General features: G+C 43.6%; 1 protein-coding gene across 3 annotated transcripts in view; it reads left to right on the top strand.

The window, feature by feature from the left end:
• The window catches only part of DTD1 (D-aminoacyl-tRNA deacylase 1), a 204,022-nt gene that overhangs the window by 35,331 nt on the left and 148,388 nt on the right, over positions 1–20,303 (top strand). For all 3 annotated transcript variants that reach the window (XM_057502692.1, XM_036892205.2, XM_036892203.2), the window contains exon 4: positions 9,125–9,231. In XM_057502692.1, the coding sequence (XP_057358675.1) occupies positions 9,125–9,231 (107 nt within the window). The remainder of the gene's footprint in view (positions 1–9,124; positions 9,232–20,303) is intronic.

Below are 20,303 nucleotides of genomic sequence, written 5' to 3'. Positions count from 1 at the left end.
AGTTCTTACATAGTGAATAAGTTCTTACATGGTGAACAGTGCAAGGGCAGTCATATCACAGAAACTTTCAGTTTTGATCATGCATCATGAACTATAAACAATCAGGTCAGATATGATTATTCATTTGAGTTTTATACTTGATTTATATGTGAATCCCACATTTCTCCCTAATTTTTTTTTTAATAAAATGCTTAAGTGGTCGGTAGATGCAAGATAAAGGTAGAAAACATAATTTAGTGCTGTAAGAGGGCTAATATAGATGATCAGGTCTGTGCCTATAGACTAAGTATTACTCCAAGCTAGACAAGGGCAACAAAACATCCACGGATATGGAAGATTTCTCTCAAAACAGAGAGGGTGAGGTTCAAGCCTCACCTCTGTTGATCCCCAATTTCTCACCTGATGGCCCCCCTGCGACTGTGCCTGTCTTAGGTTGTTCCTCCCTTGAGGAATCTTACCCGTCTCTGACTAACCAGCCGTCTTCCGGGGCCATACAGGGAAATGCAAAGTTGGTAAGTGAGAGAGAAGCAATATTCTTTGAAACGGTTAGCTTTTTACTTCTTTGCAGATTTATGTCCTGTGGCTTCTATGCCCAGCATTTGTCTTGAGGTATCTTTACCACTTGGAAAATTATGATATTTGGTAATTTTCTATATGAGGCACGAATTCTACTAAAGGGCTGTAATTAGGAAGGAAGAAGAAAAGCTATAGAAGTAGCAGGCAGAAGAAAACATGGGAAGATTGATTATTTCTTTGACATAACTTCTTGTAGAGTAACATAAGCATGTATAGGTTTTAACAAACTACTAATTAAATTGCATACACACATTAACAGAATAGGAATACAGATACATAACAAAAGCAGACCTACAATTACCAGCCATATCCAGTGAAACCAAGAAAACCAGTTAGGTACCCTAGGCATTTGTGAAAACTTATCAGTAATATGATGGATATTGTCTAACTGAATTTGAATAGTTTGAGAAAAATCAGACAAATTAAAACAACACATTCCTGGGAACTGTTCACATCCCGTATGTTCTTTTTAAACATAACTTTTATATGTGTGGGGAAACCAAAAAATTCATTTGATTTTATTGCAATATTCACTTAATTTTGGGGGCTGTAATTAAACTTGCAATATTTCTGAGGTATGCCTGTATTATTACTGTATTTCTGGTGTACTTTACATCCTATGGCTTAATTATTTTGTAACTGCAAGTTTGTGCCTCTTATTCCCCTTTGCTTATTTCACCTGTCCGCTCACCCCCTAAAAGTTTTTAATTTTGATGAAGTCCAATTTTATCTTTTCTTGCTTGTGTTTTTGATTTTATATCTAAGAAACCATTGCCAGAGTCCATTGTCATGAAAAGTAACCTTATGTTTTCTTCTCAGAGTTTTTATAGTTTTAACCCATACAGTTAGGTCTTTGATCCATTTTAATTTTCATATATGGTTTGAGGTAGGAGTCTAGCTTCATTCTTTTGCCTGTGAATATCCAGTTGTCCCATCACGATTGTTGAAAAGACTGTTCTTTCTCCACTGAATGCTCTTTACACTTTTGTTGACCATATGCATATGGTTTATTTATGAGCCGTTCCACTTCATTGGTCTGTGTGTCTGTCCTTATGCCAATACTACACTTCATGGTAAGTTTTGAAATTGAGCAGTGTTAAGTGTCCCAACTTTGTTCTAATTAAGTTTTGAAAAGGTGATATGATCAGGTAGTTGATCAATCAAAATGATATGAAAAAATCTACCCTGGGAGGTCTTGTTCTTACTCATTACCATCCAGTCTGTTTCCCTTGCTCTGTATAGATAATTGCTTTTCTTAAATTTTTCTATCTTTCTACTTTTTCTTTATGCAAATGTGATATATATATATATATATATATTCTTTTAGCAGCTGTGTAGAATTCTATGGTGGGAACATTGGCTGGCTTTTTAAATCCATCTTATATTATTAGACTCTTGGGTTGTTTTTAATTTTTGGCTCTTAAAAACAGCAGTGATACAATGATTACATTTGTATGTATGCCACTTCATGCAGGCAGCCACACCTGTGGGACAGAGTCTCAGAAATGGAACCGATAGGTAATGCCAGGTGGCCCTCTGTAGGTGTTGCTCCTTTTTGCAGTGTGTAACTGCCTCGTCCCTCATAGCTTTGTCAACAGAATGTATTTTGATCCAGAATTTTGTCCATCTTATAGGATGAAAGCAGGCACCTCATTGTGGCTTTAACATGCAGGGTGCAGGTGAACACTGCATGGTTGTTTGGGTGATTTGTATTTTGTTTCCTGCAAACTGTTCGTGTGCTTTAATCAGGTTCTTTGTTTTTGTGAGCTTTTAATATTTGCTGTGAGTTGGAGATATTTTTCATCCATTTTGTCCTTTGTCCATTGATCTTGCTTGATGGATTGTTTGCTTGGCATATATTTTTGATCCTTACATAGTTGATTATCAGTTTTTTGAAATGTCTGCTAGAATTTGAATCATAGTTTCTTATTCTTATTCTGTGACATTTCCTACTCCAAGATTACAAAGAAAACATTAGTTTTCCCCCCTAGTGTTTTTACTTTTATTTTGAAATCTTTGATCCATTTGGAGTTTGTCCTGTATACAATATAAAGCATGGATCTAAAATTTATCTCTTTTTTTAGGTGGTTATGAAGTGATTTTCCAAAACTATTTATTTAAAAAAACATTTTAACCTCCATTAACTTGAGATTCTGGCTTTATCCCATATTAAATTCCTTTGTGTACTTACAAACTTTAACATTTTGTTTCTATTCTGTTCTTTTTGTATGTATGTTTATATGATACAGACACACCTGTAGTTATTAAAGATTTTTTTAATGTTTCAGAATTTTTTTATTGAAAATTTCAAACACATACAGAATTAAAGAGAATACTATTATGAACCTACTAATGTGCCCACTGCCTAGCTCCGATGTTCAATTCAGAGGCAATCATTTAATTTCTATTCCTGCCTATTTTTTCTCAACCCTGGATATTTTTGAAATAAATACCAGGCATTATATTTCATTGAAGAGATCTCTGTCTCTCTGAAAGATAAAAAATTTTTAAAAACATGGTAAAAATACCATTTTCACATCTAACAGAATTATCAATAATATTAATAAATATCCAGCCAGAGATCAAATTTAGCTGATCTCATATTTTAACTGGTCTTATATTTTCTTTTACGATTTGTTTGAGTCAGGATCCAGATAAAGTATGTGCTTTGCAGTTGATTGCTTTTGCCATCTTTTTTTTTATCTATAGGATCTCTCCATTTGTTTATTTTTCTCCCTTATGATGTATTTGTAGAAGTCTGGATTGTTCATTATGTGCATTTTTTTTATTAAGGTATCATTGATGTACACTCCTTTTTCATGAGGTCCGCTCTGTTCTCCAGGTGTATGCAGTCTGGCACAGCCTTCTTTCCTGTTGCTTGCTTTTTTAGGATTAGTTGTATTAACTATATTTTCATATTATATGTGGTTTTGGGAGGAGTTCTCTGTCTCATCTCTCATGCAGCCATCTTTAATCTTATGTCAGTTATTAAAGATTTTACTTTACTTTCCTATCAGGTATGGTGAGTCTCACCTGTTTGGGTTTTCACAGCTATTCTTAATTGTTTTTTCTCTAGTTGAATTTTTAACCAGCTTGTTTAGTTTCAGGAAATAATCTGTGTTATTTTTATTTAGATTGCATTAACTTTATAAATTTATAATTTATTCCTTCACCTCTCTTGACTATTTTTTGTCCATGGGGGCTCCCCACTCAAGGCAAGGTCAGAGTTTACAGGCTCGGTCTGTTGACACCTGTGAACCTCTCTGAGGCTGCCCTGCTGTGTGTCTTCTGTCCCCAGAGGCTCTGAACTGGGCCACAGCCCTGCTGTGAAGCTCCCCAAGGTCTCTCTCCTCCCAAGATAAAGACTTAATGCCCCATTCTGTGTCCCAAACCATGTCTGGTCCAGCCACATCACCCAGCTCAGCTCCCCAGAGGCTCTGCAGGGAGGTCATGTGATGTCATTAATATACTCCAATGACAAAATACATAAGAAACTCATAGTAACATGCCCACAATATGGAGATGCACTGAATTTGAATATAAACCCTCTCCCATTATTACAGTCTCAGGGAAACATAGGTCAAGTTTAAATTCTGTGTCATATTCAAGTCCAAAAGAATTAAAGTTTGAAGTCAAACTCCATGGTCTGCCGAGCTCAGAAGCTCCCTCCCTGGTTTCTGATCTCATGTCAGTGGAGAGGTGGCCATGCCTGGTGGGGTCTAGGGCCTTTCAGCAGGTCTGAGCTGTGTCACAGGAGTGTCCATATGGGTCCTTTGGGGCCTCAAACCCTCATCGATTCTACACAGGCTCACTGCTGCTTCAGTGGGGAGTCCAGATAGTCCTTCCCACAGTTACCCCAGGCAGAATGATGCCAAGGATCCCAGCAGAGCCCAGAGGTCAGGGCAAAGCCTGATGGTCAGAGAACCTTGTTTTGAGTCTCCCTGTTATGCAAGAAGGGCTACACCCTTGAGTTCACTTCTTCGGGACTTTAGCTCACATGAATTTAACCTCCCAGTAAGAGGTTAATTTTGGCTCTTTTAACCTTTTTAAAAGGTTAAATTTTTTAACCTTTTAAATTTTTTAAATTTACTCTCTTAACATCTGTTTCTGCTCGAAGCTCCTGTTTCAGCTCTTTGGTTTGAATTGGGGTGGCAGGTGTGTAGACACTTTCTGTCCTGGGCCATGGAGCCTGTTCCCCAGTGCCCCTCACCACAGAGTCCCAGGCCCTTGAGATGTGCGCTGCCCAGAGGCAGTGTTTCTCTTGAGTGAGCTGAGCCTTTGCAGAGCCAGGCAGATTCCAATGATAAGAGGAACTTGAGCCTGGGGAGAAGCCACCAGATTCCAGGAGTCCCTGTTCCAGTTCCCTCAATTGGCCCTGAATGTGGAATGGAATCAGATGGTGGTTCTAATGCCACTCACATAGGCCCATCCTTTGCTCTCAGAAAAACTCAGCTGCCAGGGTCTAAGGGGTCTGTAATGCACCCTTTCTGGGAACAACTGTGTATTTTCTGTAGCCAAGTTACTCAGGAAGTGCTGTTCCAGAAGCCTCTGGTATCTGCCGATGGCTCCCAGAGCCCTTGCCTTGCTTTTGAGGCTCCCTTGAGCTGGGTCACCCGTTGGGGACTCCCTGCCCCAGGGGTGGCCCCTTTACCAGCTGAGCCCTGGGGTGGGAGCACTCTGTCTCTGCAAGCCCTTCTGTGCTGGCTGCCAGAGCGCCAGTGCCTGCAAGGCCCATGCCCACGGCTCCAGGTGTGCGGCAGGCCTGTGTGTCTAGACCACACTGCTCCTGCCACACTGGCCTAGCCTTGCCACTTGCTTCCTTTGAGCCCTCCACTCCCATGCATTTGCTTCATTTCTTGGTTCCCACCCAGTGTGCCGGCTGTTGGGGTCCCCATCAGTAATATCTCTAAGCTGCCGCCCAGGCTCTGCAAGGTTGAAAGTAGAACAGGGAGGAAGCCTGGGTGGTGAGGCTCTGCCTTGATGGCAGAACTGCCTTTGGGCTGTGCTGGTGTCCAGGATCAGTCCCCAGAGGCAGCCTGAGTTGCATCCTGGTCACTGCCATGTAGAGCCGGCTTTGGAGAGCAGAGAACGCAGGCTTGTCCCCAACCAGGCCAGGAAGTGACAGCACTGGCCTTTTGTTCTCCCCATTTTTCTTCAATAGCATGTTTGCACAGTGCGGTTTTCTGTACACCCACCCCTCTCCTCGAATTTGCCCATATACTACTGGGGACAATGGTGGAGTGAGAGAGTAATAGTGACACATTTCCTGCACACTGCCAGGCTCTGGTCCCGCTGCCCTGCCTGTACTAAGTCATGTGCACCCTCCTTGTGGCTGTCCTGCTCTCATCCTTGAGTAAACTGGGGCACAGAGGGATGGGCAGGCTTCTGGAGGGTGGTGACCATCAGTCAAGCGATGTTCATGGGGCAGGATGTCAGTCTTTGCAGGTAAATGGGGTGCTCGTTTTGTGCTGGTAGGGGCCCCAGGCAGCTTCTGCTGGAGACCGGGTCACAGCAGGTTTGGCTCCAGCTGAGTTTCCTGCTGGAAACATGTGGCACAAACGTGTTGGACATGTGCTTCTCCTCCAGCTCTGGACAGAACCCTGGGACTTATATCTCAGAGTGACTTGATCATATCACCATTGGAGCCCAGATGTAGTTTTGTGGATACATTTCTGTCTTTTAAGATTATTTAAAAAAATTTTTTTATTTTCCCTGGCCAGTGTGATTTTTCTTGGGGGCTTTACTCTTTGATCTGGACTGGAAAAAATGTTCCCATTTTAAGACCTCTTAAAATAAAACATGTCTTTGGATTTATTGTCTGTGCAAAAGGAAATTCAGATAATAGTTCTGTCCTTAACTGAAGAAAAACAGGAAAAGAAAATACATTTTTTGCTACTTGGAATGATAAACACAGTGAAGCATATGCTGTATATCCTGGCAACAGAAATCCAAGGTCGGAAATAATTCCTTTCCTCCTGAGCCTGCCTTCAGCTTCCCTGAGGAGTGTAGCGGTTGAAATTTGCTACTAATTGTAGCCGTAATTTTAACACGCAATTAAACACATGGTTTCCTTCCCAGCTGATGTCTTTTTAGCTAGTCTGACATGGATAAAACAAAAGCTCTGTAGGTTCGAATGGCCACTTTGATCTGACAGGAGGTCACGGAAAGTCACCATGGTTTGAGTAGTTCGGCTGCCTGGTAGGGACTAGATCAGTCTTGCCTATCAAAATGGTGAGGTGCTTGGTTGCGCCTAATAGAGTTTCCAACATTGCCCTCTGTGGGCTGAAGAAACCCAGCCATTGGCGTGTGCCCATTTTGCTGAGACCCTCTGTGAGGGTGAGAACCATTAGGGGGAGTGATAACAGGTGGGGAAGAATCCGAGGGTACTTTGTGTGGTTGTGGTGGGAGCAGAGGCTCCCGGAGGTCATCTCCTACTGTGGCCGGTCTGGTGTTCAAGGGATCCCAGGACCTGAGAGCAGAGCTGCTCTCCAGGGAGAGCCGGAGAAGCTTGTGGCTGTCTGTCCTGGGCTGTGTGTCCCTTCAGTGATTTTCTCTTTGGCCTCTCCCAGAGGGTCATCCACACCCTAATGGACTTCCCGTGAGGAATTAGGGTTCTCTGCCCAAGGGAGCTTGGGGACCACCAGAATAAAGAAACTAAATAGGTTTCTCTACTCAAGGATTTCTTGAGAGACTGTTACATGTTGCTGTACATCATGATTCTCCAAGGGAGAATTCAAACAAGTGTGGTTTTCCGAAAGTATGTGACCATTCAAGGAATAACTGGCAGGACACAGTTTGGGAAGCACTGCTCTGGTTGTGTGGAGCCTTTCAAACATGACTTTTTAATTTTTTTATTAAGATATTATTGATATACACTCTTATGAAGGTTTCACATGAAAAACAATGTGGTTACTACATTCATCCATATTAGCAAGTCCCCCCACACCCCATTGAAGCCACTGTCCATCAGTGTAGTAAGATGCCACAGAGTCACTACTTGTCTTCTCTGTGCTACACTATCTTCTCCGTGACACCCCCCACACCATGTGTACCAATCATAATACCCCTTAATCCCTCTCTCCCTTCCTCCCCACTCACCCTAGTCCTTTTGTGGAGTCTGTGAGTCTGCTGCTGTTTTGTGCCTTCAGTTCAAACACGACTTTTTGTAATAACATGAGCACACACTAATGCTGCACACACCATGTGCTCATCACTGCCCCAAGCACTTGCATGCACTGTCTCTTTAAATTTTCACCATGGTGTAGGTCCTCTTCTTAGTATCCCTGTGACACAGATAAGACATGACTCATTGGGAGGTTAGGAGACTTGCCCAGGGTCTCAGGGCTAATTAGGGCCTGGTCTGTCCTCTTCCAGCCTGAGTTCTTGTTGCCCTTCATGTTCTAGACCCTGACTACCTCATCCAAGAAGCCTTTCTGATCCTTCCCGTACTCCAAGGTAGGGCCTGTGAGCTCCCTCTGTCCCTCAGAGCCAGAATCCCTCATGGTCCTTGCCAAGCAGACACTGTCTCCATCTGTGCCCCACACTAAATCATGGGGTTTGTGAGTGCCAGGGCTGTCTGTGCCCCTGGGCCGGGCCTTAGGTTTCCCTCATTGTGATTGGCACATAGTTGCTCTTAGTAAAAATGGTGGGGATTTTCAGTGTGGACTGGATCTCATGCTCTCTGCTCCTAACGGATGGTGGTAACAGAAGAGTCCCTCATGGTTCTGTTTTGGACTCATACTGCTTTAATCCTGTAGACCCAAGTCTTTCCTTAATTCTGGATTTATCAGAGGTCACCCTCTCTACTTCTCGAAACTGGTGTGTTCCCTCATGTCCACATGTGGCCACGGTGCTTTGGCACGTCACCTGACAGAGGAGCTTGGATGGGTGTGGTGGACATCCCGAATATTCCACGGCGTCGGCTCTCAGCATGTTCTTGCCTTTCTCTGTACATGGAATTCAGTGTTTGGGGACTGACCAGGCACAGTGAGTGGGTTTGGGTGTTATACGAAGGTTTGGAATAGGACATAGAGATGCGCTTTTGTCTAGGGCAGCTGTGGCTGGTTTGATAGTATCCTGGGGAATGGGGCGGTTCTGCTGCATTGTTGGGACAAGGGAGGGATGTGGGGCAGGGGGAGATGCCCAGCCCCCAGCCCTGGACAGTCCCATCCAGTGAGGAGTGAAGTGTCTCCTCAGTTCTCTGGCCTGTTAGTGCCTTCAAAAGGTGGACCTGCCTTTGGACCCCACAATGAGAGGGAAGGACCCGCCCCCCCTACCTCACACTGTGAGGGCCTGCAGGCTAGTTGAAGAGCTTCATGAGATTATTTGAGGGGAGCCTCCTAAGCTTTTTTCCTTTTATATTTAAGTTGCTTGAGTTTTGAAACATCAGAGAATGGAGGCTAGTGTATTGACTACCCAGTTGTCACATGTACTTCAGGCCTCCTTCAAATCCCGCCACCCCCTGCCTTCTCTTCAGAATGGATGCTGCTCTTTGGGTGGGGCATTCTGGAGTTTCCATGTCTTGTAATTGCTTGAATTGCTCTTTCAGACGGCAAGTTTGGTGCCTACATGCAAGTCCATATTCAGAATGATGGGCCTGTGACCATAGAACTGGAATCCCCGGCTTCTGGTGCTGCTACCTCTGACCCAAAGCAGGTAAGCCAGGTCTGTCTTCTGGGTGCCTGTAACATCTTTACGCTTTGATTTGGTCCCTGGACCAGTACTCAGTCTGAGGTGGAGAAAACACTTTATTTCAGTAACCTAATATTTATTTTAGTATGTCCCTTCCCAAGAATGCATGTTTCCTTGCATCTCCCTGGTGCTGTGAAAGGCTGGACTGTACTTTTCTCTTGCCTCCTCCTGACTTTGGATTCCAGAGAAAATGTCCTTTGCAGAGCCCGGTTCTTTATCCGGGCTCCTGTTCTTCGGCGAGGTGCCTTGGCGCTCACGTGCCACTTGGTGGCAGTAGAGTAGCAGCACAGTTCTCCTAGACTTGGACTGGCGGGTTCACCAGCTCTGAATGATTATCTGAAGTGGGTTTTATCCTAGGTGTGGGTAGATGTGCCACCCGAGGGTCTTTGTAAATCCTCATTTTTCTAAAGCAATGTCTGACCTGGATTTGCTGCCAATACTGCAAGCTTTGAGGAAAAAATTTAATTAAAATAGAGAAAAATATGTGATATTTCTTGCAATGCATGTCGTTCTTATAGATGCTTAACACTTCTAAAGGCTTTAATTAATGCACCCACTTATAACCTTGGAGACACATGGGTCAGGCAGAGGAGTGAGTACTGATGGGACATTCTTGTTCTTCCTTCCTTCCCACTCTCCTTCCCTTGCTAGGATACTATGAACTGGAAAGATGCAGAGTATGGGCAGTGTTACATAAACAGCTGTACCACCTGATAAGAGTTAACACTTTGTTCATTGATATTTATTAAATAAAACACTTTTAAGACACTCTCTTCTCTCACAAGAATAGAGTGTAAGAAGATAGTAGAGCCCATCATCTGAATCTTTATGGACAATGCCTGATACCTAAATGGTCCTCCCCCCAGCCAATGGGACTGTGTACAGTTGCCTTTGTGCATCTGCTGCAGGTGAACCTTTTATAAATAGGACAGAGTACTAAGGCTTTATCAACTTTACAAAATATTTTATATGAATCACTTTGTGCCTGCTTGCTAATACATTCTTATAGTAAATATAAAAGTCTGTATGGCAAAAATTGATCTAAGACTTGCTGTCAGTATAACCTGTTACCAGTCTGTAGGAGGATAGCAGACCCTAATCTGCTTTAGACTTTTGAGTCTCACTATTATCAACCAAGCAGAACCTACTAGTTATACAAAACCAAACTGGCTTAGGTCAGTTCACAGTTGTAATTGATGTCCTCTCAAATGCAGAGAGCCTGACTAGACTCCAGCTACCCCACCTCCAGCATGAGATTCCTTTTGTTTTCTTTTTTATAATATAATAGGATTCACATTTTTCATGTCATCCAAGCCAAAATCTGGTGTCATCCTTATTTCATCCCTGTCTCACCCAGTGTAATTGCCTGTGTGCCACTTCTGCTCTAAGTTGTTTTTTTTTTAATAAATAATTTAATCTTTACCATAGGGTATGATGAGGAAATTGAAGCACCAAATTTACATAGTAACTTAAGGTCACACAGCTATTAAGAGGCAGAACCAATATTCAAACCCAGTTTTAAAAATCAGGAAGCAAAAGATTATTGCCCAAACTCTGAAGTCACTGATGTTGTTTTTGGAGAGAAACTTTATCTCTGAATACTTGCTGCCTCCCAGGCCCTTTTAGAGAAAAAAGTCTGTGAGTCCTGTGCATTGGCGACCATGTATTTTTGTTTTTGTTTTTAATTTGAAGTTGTAATTTTTAAGGGGCACATAGCCTTTCATTTTTGTTGGTGGTTCTTTGTACTGATGGAAAAGCAGGAGGAACATGAATGATGTGGTAGTACTGGACTTCAAAGGTGATAATGGGTTCTTGGAATTACTGATAACATTAAAGAAATCACAAATAGAAAGCCACATGAACATTTAAACTTTTTATTTTGCAGTATTTTGAGATTTACAGGAAAGTTGAAAGAAGCAACAGAGTTCCCATAACTCTTTATCCACCTTCCCCTAATCCTACAGTCTTACATAATCCTAGTACATTGATCACAACATTGAAATTAATACTGACATAATATCATTACCTTCACTACAAACCTTCTTTAAATTTCACTGGCTTTTTTTTCCTAGTATCCTTTTTCTGTTTCATGATAACCCCACATTGCGTTTGATTTCATCCTTAGTCTTCTCTCATCTCTGACGGTTTCTGGGCCTTCCCTTGTCTTTCATGACCTTGACACTTTTCAAGAGTGCTGGTCTGCTATACTGTAGAGTGATGCTCAGGGTTTTTTCCAATTGCATTGAGTCATGTTTCTGACAGAAACAGCAAACAGCACGAAGTGATGTGATTTTGGTGCAGCATGGGAGAGGGTGTGTGCTACTGGCTTGTCTTGTCACAGGCACTGTTAACCTTGATCATTTGGTTAAGATGGAGTCTCCCAGATCTCTCCATGCCATGGAGTTTTAACCTCTCTCCCCATGACTGACCTCTTGCTAATTCAGAGCAGACGACTGCCTTTCTGCTTCACAGAGAAAGAAGCCATAGGATGGCATTGACCCTGCTTCTCCATCACCCTCTTCCTGTTGGTAGCAGAGCCCCACTTCCTGCCGCTGAGGCCAGTACACTCCTCAGGTCAGGAACGGCTCTGTAATTTGTGAGGCCCAGTGCAGAATGAAAACGAGGGGCTCCGTGTTAAAAAATTATGAAGAATTTCAAAACGGTGACAGCAGAGCATTAAACCAAGTGCAGGCCCTTCTGAATGGGGACTGCATGACTACACAGGCTGTGGACACCCCCCTTGCCCCTTCTACCCTGTCAGCATCCTCCACTAAGCCTCTTGCTGAGTCAGCCTGTTCCCGTCACTCATCCATCTTATTCCCAAGGCTTTAAATATTCCCAAGGTTTTCAGTTGAGAAATGCCCCTGTTCCTCTCTTGGCGGTCTCTGCCTTTTCCTCCAGTCTGCAAGGAGACCTCCGTGTTGCTTCCTTTATGACTTTTTCTAGGCCCACCTTACTTGACACTCAGCATCTCTTGCCCACTCACCCCTGGAAACTGCCTTGAGCCCTGTTTTCCAGGACACTGTTCTCTTCCACTTTTCCTCTTGCCTCTGGCTACTCCGTCTGGTTTTATTTCATCATTATTTTATAGTTCTGACTTATCCTGCTTAACTATATTTGGAGAAAACTTACAGTCAAGTTTTTTTCCCTTGTAAGTATTTTTCTAGAAATGGTAGTGTAACACATTGTACCTTTGTAATCTTCAACCTTTTTCAGTTAGTACCTTTGCTTTTCTTCTTTAAAACATAAACACAAATAGGCAAGGTGTTTTTTCAAACATCTAATGAGCCATGCTAACTTATTAGGATAAGAATTTTATTTTAAGTATCTCTGAATCCTTTAAGAGCCTTCTCTTCAAATGCACGAATTGTCCTGTGTCAGTGTTTCTGTTAGTGACTGGCACTCCAGGTCTCAGACCCTGGAACACAGCACCGAGCTCTGTCCTCTAGCTCTCCAGGAGGTGGCGACGAAGGCTTGGAGGGGCCCTCGTGCTGAGTGCTGGCCTTCCCTGTCTCTCTCTGCCTTTCCATTCTCGGTAAGAAGGCAGTTCTGTGGCAGGTAGCTCATTTGTTTGCTTGTGTGTTGGTATGAAGCCTGTAGCCAAATTCTTTTGCTGATAAATAAATGTGCATTTCTGTAACTGGGTTTTAATTCTAAGCATTTGTTTTCTCCATTATAATCCAACTAGTAGTGAAAATTGCATACATTCCAGAACAGTGGTTGTCTTGGCAAGGTTTTAAATATAGGCTCTTTAACCCACCTGAACAGATGCACAGTGTGTGTGTGTATTTACATGTCAGGGTGTTTTTAGTATACGACAGTGCAGGGGCCCTGTGGGGAAGGGGACGAGGTGCCGTGGCCCAGGCCCTGCTCTCAGTGATGGATTTAGGGCTGCACAAGCCTGCAGGGTTAGTAGCAGTGAAAGAGGTAAGAATGGTATGTGACAACTTAGGACATGTCATGAGGCCATCATTTCATGCTCCTCCTTAAAGCCCTTCAGTGTCCTCCAGGTGCATTCAGGCTACAGCCTAAGTTCCCTTCTGCCACTTACCACTGCCTGCATCCCGGCTTCTGTGGCTCTGTCCAGCCTGTTCTGTGCCATCTGTCTCTCAGTCCCTATTCTTCACCCATGCTGCGTCCTCTCCATGCTGAGAACAGTCGAGCTCTTTCCTACCTCTGGGCTCTCTCCATGTCAGTGTCTCCTCCTCAGAAGAGATCCTCTGAGCCCTCCATCCCAAGTAAGCCCCTGCTGGCTACGCTGTCACCTTGCTCTGGTGATTTATTTCATGACACTCAGCACTGTCTGTTATTACCTGCTTGTTGCTTCATCCCTCACCTTGTCCACGGGCTCCTAAACTCAAGCTGCCTGAGTCTTGTTCAGTACTGTGCCCAGGGAGGTGCGATCAGGGTGCACAGTTGGCTTTGAAATCATGCATCATGTGCCAAAGAGCTGGGCTGTCTGGATGTCCTGAGTTTGGAGAGGGCTGAGGCCCCTGCTGTCGCTATTGAACTGGACAGGCCTCCTGGGGACTTGGAGGTGGTGGCTGACCTTTAAGGATTTGGAGAGGAGGAAGTATTCCCAGGTGTTTCCAAACTTGCACTTCTGATAGAGATTTATTGGTCATGCAGCTATGGCTGGTGAAGGTAACTAGTGGTTTGCCTGCCTTACCCAGATCCCTGCTTGTTTTCCACGGCTGCAGCAGCATGCCCAGTACATTTACAGCCTGCTCTGTGGGCCCCATGACACGTTCTGACAGAGGAGAAGTCGGCAGAAGATCATTATGTGCTTGGTCTGAAGGACATATTCTAAGCAGTAACGGGGCACGGAAATGGTAGCAGAACCACCAGACAGAAGCTGTTCTCCCTGTAGCATTTTTGTGGAAGAACACAGTTCTGGTAGGAACCTGCTGATTATTACCTAGAAAAGATCACTGGTGCACGAACTCTTCCGTGGGTGGCTAGATATTGGGAGATACCAACCCCCTAGTCAGCTGTTCTGATGGTAGAAACTTATCCTTGCTCTTGTTTTAATCTGAATTCCCTTCTCCTTGTCCGGGGGGTTATTTGCCTGCATTTCATGTGGATGGGGCTGCACATATGAGGGCAGATGGAGGGGGGCATTTTGTTTGAGAGGCTCTTCCCTGAGGCCCAGGGTCCACGTAGTTCATAGTGTTGCCACTAATTATTTATATTCTGATTTATTTAGTGCAACCGAAAACCTCACTAAATTGAAATGTTAGAAGGAGCTGAAAAAATGGACTTTTAAATACGCATCTTTGAATTAGCTCACATGTTTATTGACAAATCACTGGGCTAAGCTGACCAGTGAGAGATGGTGTGAGAGCTTTAATTTTATGCTTCTCTGAATATCACCATGACTTAACCATTAATTTCTCTGTACATTTGTCTTAACAGCAAGCATCCATCCTTATGCCTGGAGACCTTGGAATGTCTAGATTGAGGCATTCATTGCTTCTGTGGGATCGGAGAGCAATATCTAGGCTGGGGTGGTGGATTGGGTCAAAGAGCTCCATTCAGTTTCACTTATTTGTATTCCTGTGACAGGGGCAGCCTTTCCAGTAATATATGCTATGGAATCCAGGAGGTGAAGTGGAGGACAGGCTAGGACACAGGTGGTAGACACATTGCAGGTGCACAAAGATAGGCTCTCAATTCCTGCCCATGTTCAGTTTGAGGGACAAATCTCATGAGAAGTATTCTGAATATAAGGAAGAATTATGTTGATGCCTATAAGTCTTCTTTATAGAAGAACATTTATTTAATATACATTGTCCCTTTTTCATTCTCTATAAGGCTTGAACTCCAGATACTAGTTCCCTGATTTCTCGTGGTTTCCATCCAGTTTTTGCACAGCCTGAGTCAGGCTCAAGTAGCTGGCTTGCCACAAGAGTGCACTTCCAAGTCTGGATGCCAAAACAGTACCCAGCTCCTGTCATTTACTCCAATCATTTGTTCATTTGGTCACATTGAGCTATTGAACAAACACTGACTGAGAGCCCTGTTTTGTTTGTACTGAACTGTGGGAACTTAGCAAGAGCTTCTTAATTACAGAGTTTTTGTTGTTGCTCTTGTTCTTCTTTGTCATGGTGTCACGGTGGGTGTGCTGGTTACCCTGAGTCCTGAGCGCATGCCTGCTGCACAAAAGGCTCCCCACCAGGTCTGGGATGGCACCTGGTTAGACCTCCTGGACTCTGGGAATCACTTCTGCCTTTCTTTCAGTGTGAACGTCCTTTCCTGGGTTAAGAAAGCAGCACAGCCCTCTGGGGAGAGGGTTGGGTGTGGGGCTGGGTGGGCTCCTGACCTCCTTCAGCCCTGCCCTCTACTTACCAGCAGCCAGAATCTCTACTGCTCCTGAGTCCTGCCAGCACTGGGGGCAGGGGGTCCTGCCCGGAGATGCGTATCTATCAGGTAGGAAAGGGTTGGGAGCCTTGTAGATGTTTCCAAGGAGGCTGGCTTCGCTCTAGTTAGAAGAGCTACAAGGGATCTCTTTTGGTTTAGCATTTTAGCATAAACTTTTGGTCTAGCATGTTTCCATATAGACAGTGGTCCTAAGCTAGTACACTGTAGAACAAAAAGAGGCCTTTCCAAGGAATACATGACTGTATCTCTGCCTGGGACCCGTTGACTGATTGATTGATCCATTGATCTTCATTTTACCTTCTAAAATCCATAGCATGTGTTACCAAAAGTGTAAAAATTGAAGAGTTTGTTCCCTGCTATTGGAATATGGCTGATAAATTAAAAACTGTGATCTTCTCCCTTCTACTTTTGACACATAAAATATTTCTAATCTCCAACTAGAGCAAAACATCTGTTTTGCTTTAAATAACTCTCTCAGGGCACTAATGGTTTAGTGCATTTAAGGTTTAAGGGCTTTATTTGTTTGTTCCTGCATATGTGTTTGGGGCAGATTCTTAGTTCTTTTAATCTTCTCATTTCATTCGTCGATGTGTTAAAAAAACAAACTCCTTACCTTACTGACTTGACCTCCCAAAGATTAACTAGCATCTGTTTTTTTGATTCCCAAGGGAGGGAGGTAAAGTTTATCCTTCCATGGATTTATACATTGAGCACAGCAATAACTTAATTATATAGGCTCAAGATTTTAATTGGGAATTCTTAGCTTTTCATTTATTTTATTAGGAGCTTCATAGTCCCAGGTGATTGTAGAAAAATATTTGGCCATTTGGTGGTGTTTCATAGAAAACCTTGTTCATACATTTGCTTCACTAATTGAGAGAGAAGAATGATCTGGAAATGATAGATATAAAAAAATGAAGGTGTTCCTAAAATTTTTTTAAAAGGACTGCCCAACTGATAAAACTTAACTACACAGAGGCATTTTGCCAACACACTGTGGTTTAGGTGCAATCTGGCTAACAACCACTTTATCTGTTTTAACCTGGTTGGTCTCTAGGAGAAGGTAGGGATGGGTGAGTGGGGTATGAATTGGGTCATGTGGGCTGTTAGGCATTCACACTCTGCCCTGGGCTTGTCCTTCAGGTTACTTGTGTATCTGTGTGTGAGTGCCTTTTGCTGGGAGGGCCCAGGGCTTTCGTCAGATTTTCAGAAGTCCCCAGAGAAGTGAATATGCTGGTGGGCTGGGGCTGTTGTAGCAGGGGTTGCGTATTCTCTCTCCACTAGTCACTTGAGGCTGGCGGTTGTGGTCCTTAGAGGGCTGTCTGAGGACCACTGGCCTCAAGCCACTGAGGGTGCAAAGTAAAATGCAGTCTTGGCACACCCTCCTTCTCCAGGTTTTCAGAACCAGAGTTCCTGGCCTGTCTAGATGTGGGAGGTAGAAGAGTAGCAGATTTGTGTTTTCAACCAGTTCTTCATGTATTCCTCTAGTACAATGACATTTGAGAACCACTGGACCAGAGGAAATCCGACATTGCCATTTTTATCTGCTCTAGGTGTTGGTCTCTTCTGGACTACCCTGCTTTCTGCCCTTGTTGCCTCCCAAGCCAAAATGCCTAAAAATACTTTACAAACTGTGTTACTGCAGCTGCCAGGGAACAAGATGGTGGGCCTGATTATTGAGGTCACATATGAGGCTGTTCCCATTCATCAATACCCCTTCAGTTCTACAACCCCCGCCCCCCGCCGCCACATACACTCTGCAGTGATGAAAATATTCCCAGAGCATGGTGCCTTCTTGGCACAATTAAGATGTGTTAGGGAAGAGCTGATAGAGCAACAGCAGCTCAGTATATTAATGAGTGATGGTGGTCCCTCTGCCGAGTGACACTGAGGCATGTGCTAGTGGAATTACTTAAGAGAGGTGAACACAATGTGTGGGTTGCCCAGGGGCCGGGTGAGATTGCAGTGAGCTAGCCTCTTAGAAGTTTTTTAATTGAAAAGCAATTTATAGTTCTTGTGTGTTTTGGGTACCAGATGTGGAATGTCTCATTCGTTGGTGAGCTTACTGATGGGACTGGAATAAAAATGCAGGATGATTAGTGCCTAAGCTTCTGTTTGCAGAATTGCAGTTTAATGAAATGCATGCATATTGGGGCTGCATAGGCAGTTGGCTGATCATTTACTTTTAAGCACATGGGGCATTGTTGAGGGTTCCTAGTTTATATATTAATTGAAAGTTCATGTATTACTTGAAAGCTTTTCACTTTGAGTTATAGGACTAGTTTCCTGCAGATTTTTTACTGTTCCTTCAGTTCGCATTCTTTTTTTCCTCCTTTGTGTTTCTGTTGACCCACCTTGAATGAGCTCCTGTCCTGTTTCCTCCTGCTGCCGTCTCCCCATCTTTTGAAGTCCCTTTCAGATAGTGTTTTCATTCATGAGGCTCACCTCAGTGCTCATCCAGGTGAGGTCTTCCTGCCTCCAAATCCTCACTGCGCTGTGTGGTGCTGGTTTCACAATGGCTAATGCATTTAATATTAGCCCATGCTCATTTGTTTGTTATTTGTTTATTTATCCACCTATCCATCCACGCATGTGTTTATCCATCTGTCCATCCACCCACCCACCCACTTGCCCAACATCCTCTTTTCTACTCATTCAGCAGATCTTACTTCTGCCTGACCTGGGCTGGTCTTGTAGGTCAGTACAGCTCTTCACCAGTCCTGCCCTCCTGGAGCTTGTGTTCCAGTGGGAGACGTACAGGAGCAAGTGTGATTTACAACTGTGGCTATATAAAGAAATCAAAATAATATGAGATGTCTAGAGAGCTGTTGGGGCAGTGCTAAGTCAGGCTCGGGGCTGGGGCAGGACATTGAGCTGAGAGTGAGCAGGTACGCGGAGACTGGGGGAAGAAGGTGCTAGATGGTGGGGTTAGCAAGTGCAGAGCCCTGGGGTGACTGGAGGAAGGAAGCACTGTGATTGGATCGTGGAGGGTGCAGGGAGAGGGAGGGACATGAGGGCAGAAGTGTGACCCAGGCCTGATGGTGTGAGACCTATTGCAAGTGTGAGAGATTTGGACTTTATTGTTAGTAAGCTGGAGAATTTGTAGAACTCAGGAGCCAATGTGTATGTTTCCAGAGATGGCTGGAACAGGCTTGTAGTGTAGTCTGGGGAAGGACAGCTGTGCAGCTCAGCCCAGAGGCAGATGAGGGACGTGGAAAGTCTGCATATAATTTGGAGGCTTTCAGTCACCCTGTTGTTCTGCCTCTCACAATAGAAGGTGTACATAGGTGCCTCACGTTTGAATATTTTATACTGAGGTCTGAGCATTAGGACATACTGCAAAGTCTAACCACAGGAAAGACCATGTTCCTGCCTCCAGTGCAGGATCGTGAAGGGATTCCATGGCATGAGTTTCTCTTTTGGGTTTCTAGGGTGAGATCAGGCATTAAGACGTCAAGGGTTTTAATGCTCACCCTTGGTTCTTAGGGCTCCTTGGGCACATTCTGGGTATAAAGGCAGGACCTCTGTTTGCTGGCATTAAAAGAAAAGCAAGTGTCAGGGATTCGGGACCCTTCTTCAGGTTAGCACGAAGCCAGACATTTCACTACTGCCCAGCTTTCCCCCAAATGCAAAAATATTTAATTATAAAAAGAAACAACATTTATATTGAATTTGATTTATATGTACCATTTTAGCTTATGTCGTCAGGGCAGTTTCTAAATCGGAGTGTTCAGAGCTTGTCAGAGGTGATTTATTTTTGGAGAATTATGTTTCCTAGTGTTCATTGATCTTGGAAATTGTGGGTAATAATTGTCAGAAGGGCCATAGCAGCTCCAGAGGTAGAGTGTAAATCCAGGGCTGGAGGCTGTTGTGTGGACACAGGTGTACCCCTTGCCGGAAGTAGGTCAAGAGCCTCACAGCAGCCACTTCCTACCTGCCTTGCTGCATCATCCTAGCTATTTTTGTCATATGAAACACAGAAGAAGAGCATTTCTATGAAGATTCTTCACATTAAATGTGTTGCTTTGACTACTTTCCATAAAATGTGAGGTCAGTTTCTTTTTCTATTTTTAATCATGAAAGTGAAGCCCAGGAGCCTGAGTTTCTGTGTAATGGAAAGATCTGAGTTTGCAGCCTGCTTTCCATTTTCCACTGCTCCTGCTCGGTTGGGAACACAATGCCCACAGAATGTCCCTGGGCAGGGTCTGTGTTAGGGAGGCACAGTGCTGGTTGACAGCAGGGAGGGCAAAGGTTGCTGTTAACTGTTGGTGTCATTGTTAGGTCATGAGATCTTCAGGGGAGAAGCACAATTTCCATAAAATTTCATCTCCAAATCCAGACTGGATCTGGCCTGCCTGCTCAGTTCTTTTTTGGTTTGTTTGTGTCATGTTGTCTCTTTGCCCCCTTCATTTTCTCCTGGGAACAGTCTCTCATTATTTATTATAGTTTAAAATTCATGCAGACAGTGTATTAACTGGGAAGTACCAGTTTAGAAATACTATTTTTTATTAGTTTTTATAGTATTCCTGGTTGAAAGGTATTTTCATAGTAACAAGTTCTTTTCCTGTCTTTTATTTTTCTCATGAATCTATAAAACAATATTTTTATATCAGTTTTTATTACATATAATATGTAAAATCAATATCCTTTAGAAA

The sequence above is a fragment of the Manis pentadactyla genome, chromosome 5, assembly GCF_030020395.1.
Source record: "Manis pentadactyla isolate mManPen7 chromosome 5, mManPen7.hap1, whole genome shotgun sequence".
Lineage (NCBI taxonomy): Eukaryota > Metazoa > Chordata > Mammalia > Pholidota > Manidae > Manis > Manis pentadactyla.
Note: the sequence above shows the minus strand (reverse complement) of the source record. Positions and strands in the feature narration are given on the sequence as shown.